The 11,418-nt window shown below is 47.9% G+C and overlaps 1 protein-coding gene across 1 annotated transcript; it reads left to right on the top strand.

Moving 5' to 3' along the window:
* Positions 1–489: 489 nt before the first annotated feature.
* LOC308280164 (signal peptide peptidase-like 2A) lies at positions 490–5,660 on the top strand (the record flags this gene model as incomplete). Its single annotated transcript, XM_080720425.1, has 3 exons — positions 490–494; positions 1,606–1,609; positions 4,131–5,660. 3 exons carry the CDS (start codon positions 490–492, stop codon positions 5,658–5,660), a joined length of 1,539 nt encoding a protein of 512 aa, XP_080576551.1.
* Positions 5,661–11,418: the final 5,758 nt, after the last annotated feature.

Here is an 11,418-nt window from a genome sequence, read left to right as displayed (position 1 = left end):
GGGGGGTTTCGAAAACGGGGGGTTTCGAAAAAGGGGGGTTTCGGAAAGGGGGGGTTTCGGAATGGAGAACCGTCCCCGATGTCTAGGCCAGATGTAGGCCACACTTTGCATTTTTGGGGGGACTGGAGATTATTTGGGATCCGGGCAAAGCTAGATGTTGGAGCTTAGCTCCTGTTCCTGGCAGAATATGGACCAAGAAGGGAACGGTGATGTCACACATTGGTTTCTAAACCATTCTTTAACCCTAGCATGCACTCTGGGAAAAATATTAGCCAAAATAAATAGCAATTGTGAGGAACAGGGAACAGGAATGTCACCTAGGGTGACACACGCACACACGCACGCACGCACGCGCACGCATACACACACACACGCACACGCACACGCACACACACACACACACACACAAAAATCCCTGGGTATCTTTATCCTGGCATACATGATGAATATCAGGAAAACATGTCTGAAGCATGTCACGTCTCTTTTATTATGAGGTAAGATTGTCACGCAAAGGCTCTGAAACACGTCACCGTATAACAACTGCATATTTTATACGTGTGCGAGGACATGGAAATCACAAACTGTCTCTGTGAGAACATCCATCCTTCTAGTCCGTATTTAAAGCCTAAGTGACTTGAATAACACAGCCTTATTTACAGCACTGGCCTGTAGGGAGCGCTAATGTCTGAGAAAGAATTCACCCAGGGAGACGGAGGTCATGTTTCACCCTCACAAGGAAGAGAAACATCAATTAGGTCATAGAATAAATATGCACACATATCGTAGCCTATTCTCTCTCTCCAAAAAAATAAAAAATAAAGCGGGGAAAAAACTAAAAGGTCAGACACTTTAGTAAAGATTGCGCTCTGCAAATTTTAAAAAGGCACGGCAGTCGCAGCCGAATGTATCCCTGCAACGTAATTAGTCTGAAATCCCTGCCGTGCGAACTGCGGGATGGACGGCTGTGCATGTGGGCGTGCACACCTGTCAGCCACTCAAAGAACTCACCCCCAAGTCGAGGATGCAAATCCCTGCCCTCCGTTCATCTCCCCCCCCTTCCCCTCCTCCCCCCCCCCCCCCCCCCCCCCCCCCCCACCCCCCCCCACCCTCTCTCTCTCTCTCTCTCTCTCTCTCTCTCTCTCTCTCTCTCTCTCTCTCTCGACCCCTTCTTCTCCAGGGCTCTCTACTTTTTGGGGTTTTCCTCTCTACTCCAACTCTCTTCTCACCGAAAATAGTGGGTGTTCACGCTGAGCTTGTAGATCATACATTTTCTGCCCTCAGAATAGGGATCCTATAGGGTTTGTGTGGTTAACATGCGTCGTAGTGCTGCTGGTGATATGTTCAACTGAGACATATAGAGTTTATAGAGGGTCTGCATCATATATGCCACCCATCTTGACTGAGTGGCAAAACATAAAGTAGCATGAAGCATTGGAGTTTGGAAGCCTTGTTGGGAAACTCCTCCTCACTCCTACTCAGAAACGGACTCCTACTGACTCCTCATGACTCCTACTGGCTGTCGCACATATGCCTCTATTAGTGAGTGTGAGTGGGTTAAGTAAAACGGATAACTGGTGATAACATACTTCTCTCCTCTCCTCTCAGGAGAGTATGTCTCCTCTCCTACTGTAAAAGCCCCAATAAACCGTGTGCATAATTTACTCAACTCTATTCAACTCCTTTCATGTAAAAACAACACAATACAAACTCAAACAAAGCCTAATTATTCACTATGACTAAGGATACAGATATGACTTTCACTGGAAGCGGCGGCGGCACGGAAGCGGCGGCGGCACGGAAATGGCGCGTCAAAACATATGGCCCCATTATTCTCAATGAACTAACCCACACCGGCGGTGTCAGACGCGTGCAGCCCTGCCTGTGGCAGCGTGCCGCATCCAGTTGGAGTTACCGCGACACAACGCTGCCAGCCGCCCGTGTCCAGTGTGTGCTCCCCTTGAGAGAGAGAGACATATTTGAGATGTATTCTATTTTACTTCGCTTCCAGTGTAAAAAAACAAATATAACAACAACATAGAAAAGACTAGACAGGCTCACGTCTGCCCCACAATTGCTGTTCTCCATAAAGCACATGTGCTGCATGGTTCTCCATGAAGCTGTCTGCATGCCCCATGGTTCTCCATAAATACATGCCATCAGGCCCTAAAGCCTCCATGAGCAGCAGCCAGAGAGGCGGTGGATTAAACATGAGTGTCTCTCACCTTTAGGGACGCATACAGCGGCCGTGAGGCTGGCTGCTAATACACGTGTTAACAGATTTATGGAAAAGGTTAAAGCATACCCCCTGCACACACACACACTGTCATCCTATTCCCTCCCTGACTGTCCCCCTGCTCACTGGGAGGAGGGAGAGAGAGAGAGAGGGGAGGGGCAGGGGTCCATTTGCCTGCCACCATTATGCTCATATGTCCTGTCAAGAGAATGACAAGCCAGTGTTTGACTCTTCCCCAGACGGAGCCATTAGGTACCTCTCTGTCATCTGACTGCCACACACACACACACACACACGCACACGCACACACACACACACACACACACACACACACACACACACACACGCACACACACTCGCAAACACACACACACACACACACACACACATACACACACGCACACACACAGTTAAACGCCCCCTAATTATTTCCTCGTCTCACCACAAACAGAGAGAGAGAGAGAGAGAGAGAGAGAGAGAGAGAGAGTGTAAAGCAGGACCAAGGTAATTTTTAACCTTTCACGTGCACCTGGGGAGCCCCCCTCAGGGAGGAGGAGGGGGCGTTAAGGTGCCCGTGTGGCATTCAGTCATCAAAACGTGACCTTTTAGTGTCCGCCCAGAGAGCAGTTGGCACAGGGTGGCGCGGCCGCAACGCTCACCTAATGCTAATGGTGATGACTAATTTATGCCTCGATCTGGTGTGCTGTATGTCGGACGAGCCACATCTGCAGCATGAGAGAGAGAGAGAGAGAGAGAGAGAGAGAGAGAAAACAGCAAAAAGAAAGATACCTGACACATTGGAGAGAAGCAACCCAAAAGCAGAGCAAACTAGAATGCTATTTGGCCGAATACACAGAGAATACACAGTGGCAGAATACCTGAGCAAGGTGACAGACCCAAAACAAAGAAAAGTCTTGAGGTACAGTCTTGAGGTACAGACTCAGTGAGCGATCGAGAAAGGCCGACATTTTGGGTTGCTTTCTCCCTAGAGAAAACAGACTTTTCACCCACTGCGCACAAAAGAAGTGGAAACTGAGTTACACTTTCTAAATGCCTGCCCACTGTTCCAAGACATCAGAGACACATACTTACCACAGATCATAACCACACAAGGAGAGTTTGAAAACATGACCAATGAGGAAAAACTCTGGGTGAAGTACGACAATGTGCAAACACAGCAGCAAGATCCTATAACAGCTCCTAGCTGTGATAGAAAAAGGATATCAAATGGAACAACCACCTTAAAGACTACTGATCTGTCTGTCTGTCTGTCTGTCACGTCACGTCACGTCACGTCACCTTTTGGCCCTACTTTTATCTCCGCCACCGTTGGCCCTATCCATGCCAAACTTTGCACACACACTCCTTGGCTGGCAGGTTTGTTTTCTCCGGTGGCAGGGAGCGCTCATTTTAGTCCACTCGACTGGCCGTTTTAGTCGCGCCACAGGAATCATTTAGTCGTACGGATGCTCCCAATTATAATTTTAGGTCGCACAGATTACATTTTCGTCTCATTTGCGACCAAAATAGTCACAACTTCGAGCCCTGCTTAAGTACAGAATGTTGTCATGGCAACAGTTTGTGTTTGTGTGTGACGTCAGGCAAGAGCTTCATGAGCTTATAAACTGAAAACAAGGATCTGTTTGGTCAAAAGCTTCTTTAGACTATCATTATATGTGTTATATTTGATATATGAGCATCTTCTAGAGACAGACAGAGGGACAGAGACAATACAACCAGGCGTCCTACTTCCCTGCCAATGTTTGTTTTCAGAGCTGTCCAGATTGTCTGAGCTTGTGAATGTTTTTGAGGAGTGTCTGCTGGTCAACGTTCCACCAATATGGCAAACATTAGACTAATCCTCGTTCTTTTGTCTGCGATCTTCCTGTCATCGCAGATAAGCTGCAAAGAGGCAATACTGCACATTTCAAATGGAGGGTCTTCAAGTAAAGAGTACTGCCTGGTTTACAATCCCACGTGGAGCGGCAGCCTCTCAGAGACCCTGGAGGATGCAGTGGAGCATCCACTGTTTGACCTGACCTGGAGCACACTGTGTGACGCCCCTTCCGGGGTCCCTCCAGAAGAGGCGAAGGACGCCGCCCTGGTGGTGAAGCGCGGCCGGTGCGAGCTCAGCCAGAAGGCTGGGGTCGCCCAGGACATGGGGGCGGCGGCCCTGCTCGTCGCCGCCCCCAAGGGCACGCTGAGCCCTCCTCGGCCGGCCAATCGGACGCCGCACTTGAAGCCCCGCCTTCCCCTGGCGCTCATGTGGCACAGAGACCTCCAGAACGCGCAGCAGCTCTTTGGCGGCGAGATGCGAGCCAGGCTGTATTCCCCCCCCCGCCTCGACCCCAGCCTGGCCGTCATGCTGCTGATCGCTGTAACTACAGTCGTCCTGGGAGGCCTGTGGAGCGGGATGGACGAGAGGGAGCGCCTGACCCCGGCGGGAGGGCCCTCTGGCGCCGGAAGAGGAAGAGGTCGAGCCCATAAAGACACGGAGGAGAGCCTCGACTCGCCTCTCAAAGTGCTCCTCCTGTTGGCCATGCTGTGCGGCATGCTGCTGCTCATGTACTTCTTCTACAGCGTGCTGGTCTACGTCGTCATGGTCGTGTTCTTCGTGGGCTCGGCCACCGCCATGTTTGTCTGCCTGGACGCCCTGCTGGCGCGCCTGGGCGTCGGCACGGTGCGCCTCCCCGTCCGCGGGCGGCTGGTCGTCTGCGTGCGCTCGGCGCTCCTGGCGGCGGGCTGCGTGGGCGTGGTCACCGTCTGGGCGGTGGCGGTCTACAAGAAGGAGTTGTGGATCTGGCCGCTACAGAACGTCCTGGGCGTGGTCTTCTGCGTGGTCTCCATAAGGACCATCCAGCTGTCCAGCTTCAGCATCTGCACACTGCTGTTCGGCCTACTGCTGGCCTACGACGTGTTCTTCGTCTTCATCACACCCCTCTTCACGGCCGACGGGGTGAGCATCATGGAGCATGTGGCCCTGGGGGGCGGGGGCGGGGTGAGCGTGGCCGGGGCCGTGGCCGAGGCCGGGGGCGGGGATGTAGCCGCACCCCAGAGGCTCCCCGTGGTGATGATGGTGCCGCGGCTCCTGGGCGGGACGCCGTGCGGGACGCAGTTCTCCATCCTGGGCTACGGAGACATGGTGGTGCCGGGCCTGCTGGTGGCGTACTGCAGCAGGTTTGACCAGCTCGCGGGCTCCAGGTGGGTCTACTTCCTGACCTGCTGCGTGGCCTACTTCCTGGGCATGCTGGCCACCTTGGCCGCCATGCTGCTGTCGGAGAAAGGCCAGCCGGCGCTGCTCTACCTCGTGCCCTTCACCCTGGCCAGCGTCGCCCTGGTGGCGTGGTGCAGGGGCGAGATGAGGCACTTCTGGGCGGGAAGCACCGATGATGGGAAGGAGGGGGAGGAGCTGACCACAGCTCCATAAACCAACACATTTACCTGATCTATGGCATGTCCTATTAGAACACAATGTTGTCAGTGATTCTCCCACAGACCGCAAGCCATCCCCAGGACTCCAGAAGAAGAATACAGTAAGAAATGATGTCATCTAAAAAGAAAACAGTTAGCGTTTTTTGTGAAAACAAGCTATATTCAACTTTAGAACGGAAGATCGTGGTTACAATGAGAAGAGAGACAAGTCTGTCCAACATCACATTCTTTGTTTACATCCGCGTTGGAAAAGAAATTCTGTGGATCTCTAAAGATAAGGTCAAATCTGTAGAAATGCTGGCAGAGGTAGCGGTTATTAATGAATTAATACCCTGCAGTCAATAGATTAATTAGTTGATTCATTCATTAATTAAAGCTGAGATTGACTGATGAGCAGCAAGGAACCATCTCCTAGTCATTTATACTTTTTTTTTGTTTTCAAATTATTTATTAATAACATCCATTCTATCTGGCTGCAGTAAAATTCCTTTGTTTTCCTACATCGCTCGTTTGGTCAAAACGGACCCATTTTCTATGGACTATTATACATGAATACTCGCGGTAGATTTTTTTCTCCTCCGTGTGAAAGAATACACGTGGGGCGGCCGTAAGCGGGAGCGACCGTGCGCTCCTGGTTGGTTGTTTAAGTTGGCCAAAATGTGGCCATATTTTCCCAAATATGGAGATGACTGCATGATGTCTGACATCATAGATGTTTGACACCGTAGACCACAAGAGACACAATATGTCCATATATGGGCATTCCCCGATACAGGCTGACATTGATGACATCAGGGATCTCCATATATGCGCATAAAAGGGACAAGGACGGAATTGATTTGCAAGTGTGACTTCACGGCAACCACACTGGTTATCATTTACCTGACTTTCGCCAGATGGTGGCAGCATTGCGTTGCATTGCTTTACCATCTGGGCTCGGTCCGTCAGCGTTGATAACACTCGTAAAGTCCCGGGCCGGACCAATCAGCGGCAGCTATGGGCGGGCTCTGAGCGGCTCTGAGCCAATAGAGTGACGTTGCCTGAGTGACAGGGCAATATGAGTGGTTGGAGTTGGCACTCCCAGACTGTGATAGAAACGGCCACATCCAATCACCTGCTACAGAAATTCAAAAAATGGCCCGCCCCTTAGATAGAGTCTGGCCGAGAGATCCCAGATGTAAGGCAGAGCGTTACGCACTGCTGCAACTATCTGGCGAAAGTCAGGTTAGGTTATCATGAGACTGACACAATATATCTATATATGGGCATTCCCAGATATGGGCTTAACATTGATGTCATCAAGGATCTCCATATATGAGCATAACGGTTATTGTATTAGTGTGGTTGCCCTAACAAGGCATCATCTGGGAATGCCCATATATGGGTCTCGGGCCATACTAATTAGCATACATTCTACGCCCTACCCGGCCCGAAAACGTTACTATTAAGTCCATATAATATATGCCCATATCATGGGCATAATTGATTAGAGTGGTTGCCCTAACAGGGCATCATCTGGGAATGCCCATTTATGGACTTAATATTTTGACGTTCTCGGGCTGGGTCGGGCGTAAAAAGTATGTTAATTAGTAAGGCCAGATAATTACAAAAAATGATTATTAAAATATAATTACACCAATCGGCCTCTTGGTGGCTATAACAGCCACCTTTACGTTTTGGCCTATAACTCTTGCCATAGGTCGTAAAATCAATCAGAAATGTTCCCATGTCATAACGCATCTCCCCATAGGCCACTCCCATTTGTGTCTGGCTCGGACGCATATATTGTACTTATGCACATTTCTACACCTTTTTTGCATGGGTTTTGGCGGAAGTGCAGTCTTTTGACTAAATGATAAATCATCATTATAACATGTGACAAATGATCCAGTTAATTGCCCCGTGTATTGCTGTGGTTGCAGTTCTAAGTGGTGTTGTTGTGTTATTTGTTTTGTTTTTGTTGCTTGAACTTTCTGTGACGTGTCTAGGAATTCTTTATTTTATGTATTATCTGTGGACCTCCTTGAACACGAGTGCCCAACATTTGTCATATAATAGAAAAGACAAAAGATCTGTTGCTTGGATGCCTATTTTATACATGATGCAAATTCAAACAGACTGTTATTTATTTTAAGTTGATGCGTTTAGGGCTGAATTATAGGTCCCTCAGCGTGTTTGTAATTTCTGTAAGACAAGTGTGGCCACATGCATTATGTTGCAGGAGTAATAATACTGATAGTTGAGGTCATGGAATTGAGATATTTTTAACGGAGCCATTGCATCGTGATTTTTCCTGCATAAAGCTATGGATGACAATAAAGAGGAACTTGAACTTGAAGCCACTTCTTCTTAGCAACAATGGGAATACTGCCTGCCTGGCTGGCTAGCTGACTGGCTGACTCAGTCACAGGCAACCAGAAAACAACAGCCATGAAGATTGATGCTCTGACAAGCATGTTTGGTTTCCAAAAACTTCCACAGAGAGTCGGTGTCATTTCTCAACAAGGCCTGCCACTGAAAACTATGTCAGCAGAGAAGGGCCAAGCTGGTTTGTCATGTCCAAGGTTGCTGCTGTTGCCAAGGTTCTGTTTCTCTTCTGGTTCATTTATTTGATTGGTATGGATGAGATGAGACCCAATGAGACAAGGCGAGATCAGATCAGGTGAGGGGACGTAACCATGTGGATTCAAACCACATGGAAGTGTCATCACTTCCAATTCCAACATTTGTTTCCCCTTTATCCAGTGTGAGCTCTTTCTTCTGATTTTGGTATCCTGACCTGGAAATGCATTTTCTGTTCACGAAAAAGCTGGAGAGACAGGGAGACTCCTGTTACTGAACAAATAGCGATAGCTGTTATCAGAATATACATCTATTTAACACTTATTTTAACAAAGAAATATCACTTACCAAACATTTAACTATGTCCCCATTATCACCATGCATATGCTCTTAAAGTGTGAAAAAAGTTCAAATGTTCTCTTCTCTATGGGCTCTATTTTTGTCCATGCCTTATCCCTAAACTCTTGCCATTTTTTACTTCGTGTTAATGTAGATCAGCTATTTGAAGCATTTTAAAATGTTTCAAATAGTAAAAATCAAACCTCGGTTCGAAGTGAAGCGGTGAACTGTTATTCTATGTGTTCTAGAGTTATGAACTCTGTGATCTGTACATTCTTTATATTCTGAATGAATGAATGAATGAATGATTTTATCTGGAGGGCCGAATTGTCATGTGAAGCTTGACCAATCCTCAAAGTATCCAATCATCAGACCGGGACGGACACTACACACATATTCTGGACGTACGGGACAGATAAAACCTTGTTTATTCTGGACTGAAATGACCATATATGGACATGAGGTGACAGACATTTTGTTTTTGATAAAACCTGTTCATTCTGGACTGAAATGACCATATATGGACATGGGACACACATTTTGTTTTTGAAAAAAGCTGTTCATTCTGGACTGAAATGACCATATATGGACATGGGACACACAAAGCCACTCCTTGGAAGCGGCTTTCACCGCTTCAAAAAAGGCAAAGAAGTAGGTAAAGCATGGACGAAAATACAGCTCTAAGAGTGTGCAATTGGAACCAGTGGATATGTGGTTCCACTCGCAGAGTTAAATGAATTCACAGTTCAATGAAACTAACTTTTTTATTTTTTACTCAAGTGAAAGTATCAATACTAGTGGATAATACTGGGTTCCAGCCGGACTCAACTACACCCCCTGGTGGTGTGCAAAATTAAGTGAGTGAAAGAGGATGGCAACCCCAGGCTTTATCAATATTGTGATGTAGAAATACTGTTACAAGTAAACATCAGGAATTAAACATTTACTTGAGTAAAAGTATGCAATTATTGGCATCAAAATGTAATTAAAGTACCAAAAGTAGAAAGTACTCCACTGGTGTTTCCATTTCAACACGGGCCATCCAGCCTTTTGATCGATCTCTCTCTCTCTCTCTCTCTCTCTCTCTGATATAAGCAAAATGTTTTCGGGTAAAGGGGATACTTGGATTACAAAATCAGGTAAAGGGGGTACTCAAGCCAAAAAAGATTGAGAAACACTGATCTATTTCGTACTTGTTTTTCCCTTTGTTCCATCTGTTCACGAAAGGGCCCCCTTTCTCTCGCCCAGAGTTCCACTGCAAACTTGTGGGCTAGTCCCGTTTGGGCGGTGTAGCGATAAGGCTTCATCCCATTCATGCGTTTATCGTGCGCTTAATATAAATATAACGATTGCATTCACCACGGCTTCGTAACTCGCGCGGCCAGCGGAGCGCCGGCACTCGCGCGGCCGGCGGAGCGCCGGCACTCGCGCCCGCGACGCTCGGGCGCGAAGAGCAGGACCAAGGTCCGCTGGCCTTCGCGCCGCTTGCAATGTCGTGGACAATAACTGTGACATATAACCATTGTATTGCTCATCAGTACGGTAGGAGAGCCCGTTCGTACATTTGCCCCTGTTAGTCCACTTTGCCTTATCGCTACACCGCCTTATCGCTACACCGCCCAAACGGGATTTTCCCAAACTTGTGCCAGTCAGGGGAAGGCACATCCCAAATTCTTGGATGTATCTGCAGTTCACTGCAGAGCTGAACGGTTGAGCGACAGAAAGAGAGAGAGAGAGAGAGAGAGAGAGAGAGAGAGAGAGTGTGTGAGAGAGAGAGAGACAGAGAGAGAGTAACAGAGTGTAATTAAGGTCTTCAGAGTCTGGGTGAAGCAGCAGCAACGGTTGAGCAAGTGAACCGGGGGGGGGGGGGTCATAAATACCTTTTTTCCTTCTCCAGCGCTCAAGGTAACGAGCAGCGTGGGCTGACAGAGGAGAAAGCTCGCTGGGAGCAATTTAACTATTTATTTGTCTAAGCCTCTGACCCCATCTTGACAAGGTTCCAAAGCAGTTTCTTTTCCTTGCTCTGATCGAGACAAGGCCCCATCACAAATGTTCAGCAAACCAAGGAAAATGGGATTGGGAATGAAGAAAGGGAAGCAAGCGTTCGACCGACGCCAGGCATGCGTCATCGAGACTCGCTGATTTTCAGGATGGCAACGCCAGGCGGACTATGGCTGCTATGACGTAATCGCCGTAGAGGTCAAAATGGTTAGGCAAAGCCTCGGCGGCAACGCGTTCCCACCCCTTTCACTGAACGCTTTGGTTCCCATGGCGACGCATACACACAGCAGATGGAGTAGGCGCTACGTGGGAAGGGACCTTCTGCCGTAGTAGAAACGGCTGCGGCGACAGCAGGTTTATCTATCGAGCGCGGATCATTTCCGGTTACCGTTGTCATCTGCCGTTGCCGTAGCGTTGCTTAAGGTCGCTAATGAGAGCTGCTGGACTAGCTTACGAACAAACATTATTTCGTAAGGATGGGAAAAGTACTCAATTTTTTTAGTTAAGTAAAAGTATCAATACTGCAATGTAGACATACTTTAAAATGTACTTAGTAAAAAGTATTGGTATCAAATGTACATAAAGTACCAAAAGTAAAAGTACTCATTGTGTGGAATGATAATTGGAAAAACATTTTCGTTAACCAAACTAAATAAAAACTATTTAAAAAAGATAACTAACTGAAACTGTATTGTGTGTTTACAAAACTAAAACTACCGAAAGTATAGACAAAATACCCTTAGTTTAGTTTTGTTGTGCGTGTCCGTGTGCACTGTGCATGTACCGGTACCTGTGCGTGCTTGCGCGTGCGTCTGTGCGTGCGTGCGCGCTTGTGCTTCCACCACTGGTAG

This window comes from Nannobrachium achirus, assembly GCF_963921795.1.
Source record: "Nannobrachium achirus genome assembly, chromosome: 24".
Classification (NCBI taxonomy): Eukaryota; Metazoa; Chordata; class Actinopteri; order Myctophiformes; family Myctophidae; genus Nannobrachium; species Nannobrachium achirus.
This window is presented reverse-complemented; position numbering and strand designations above follow the sequence as displayed.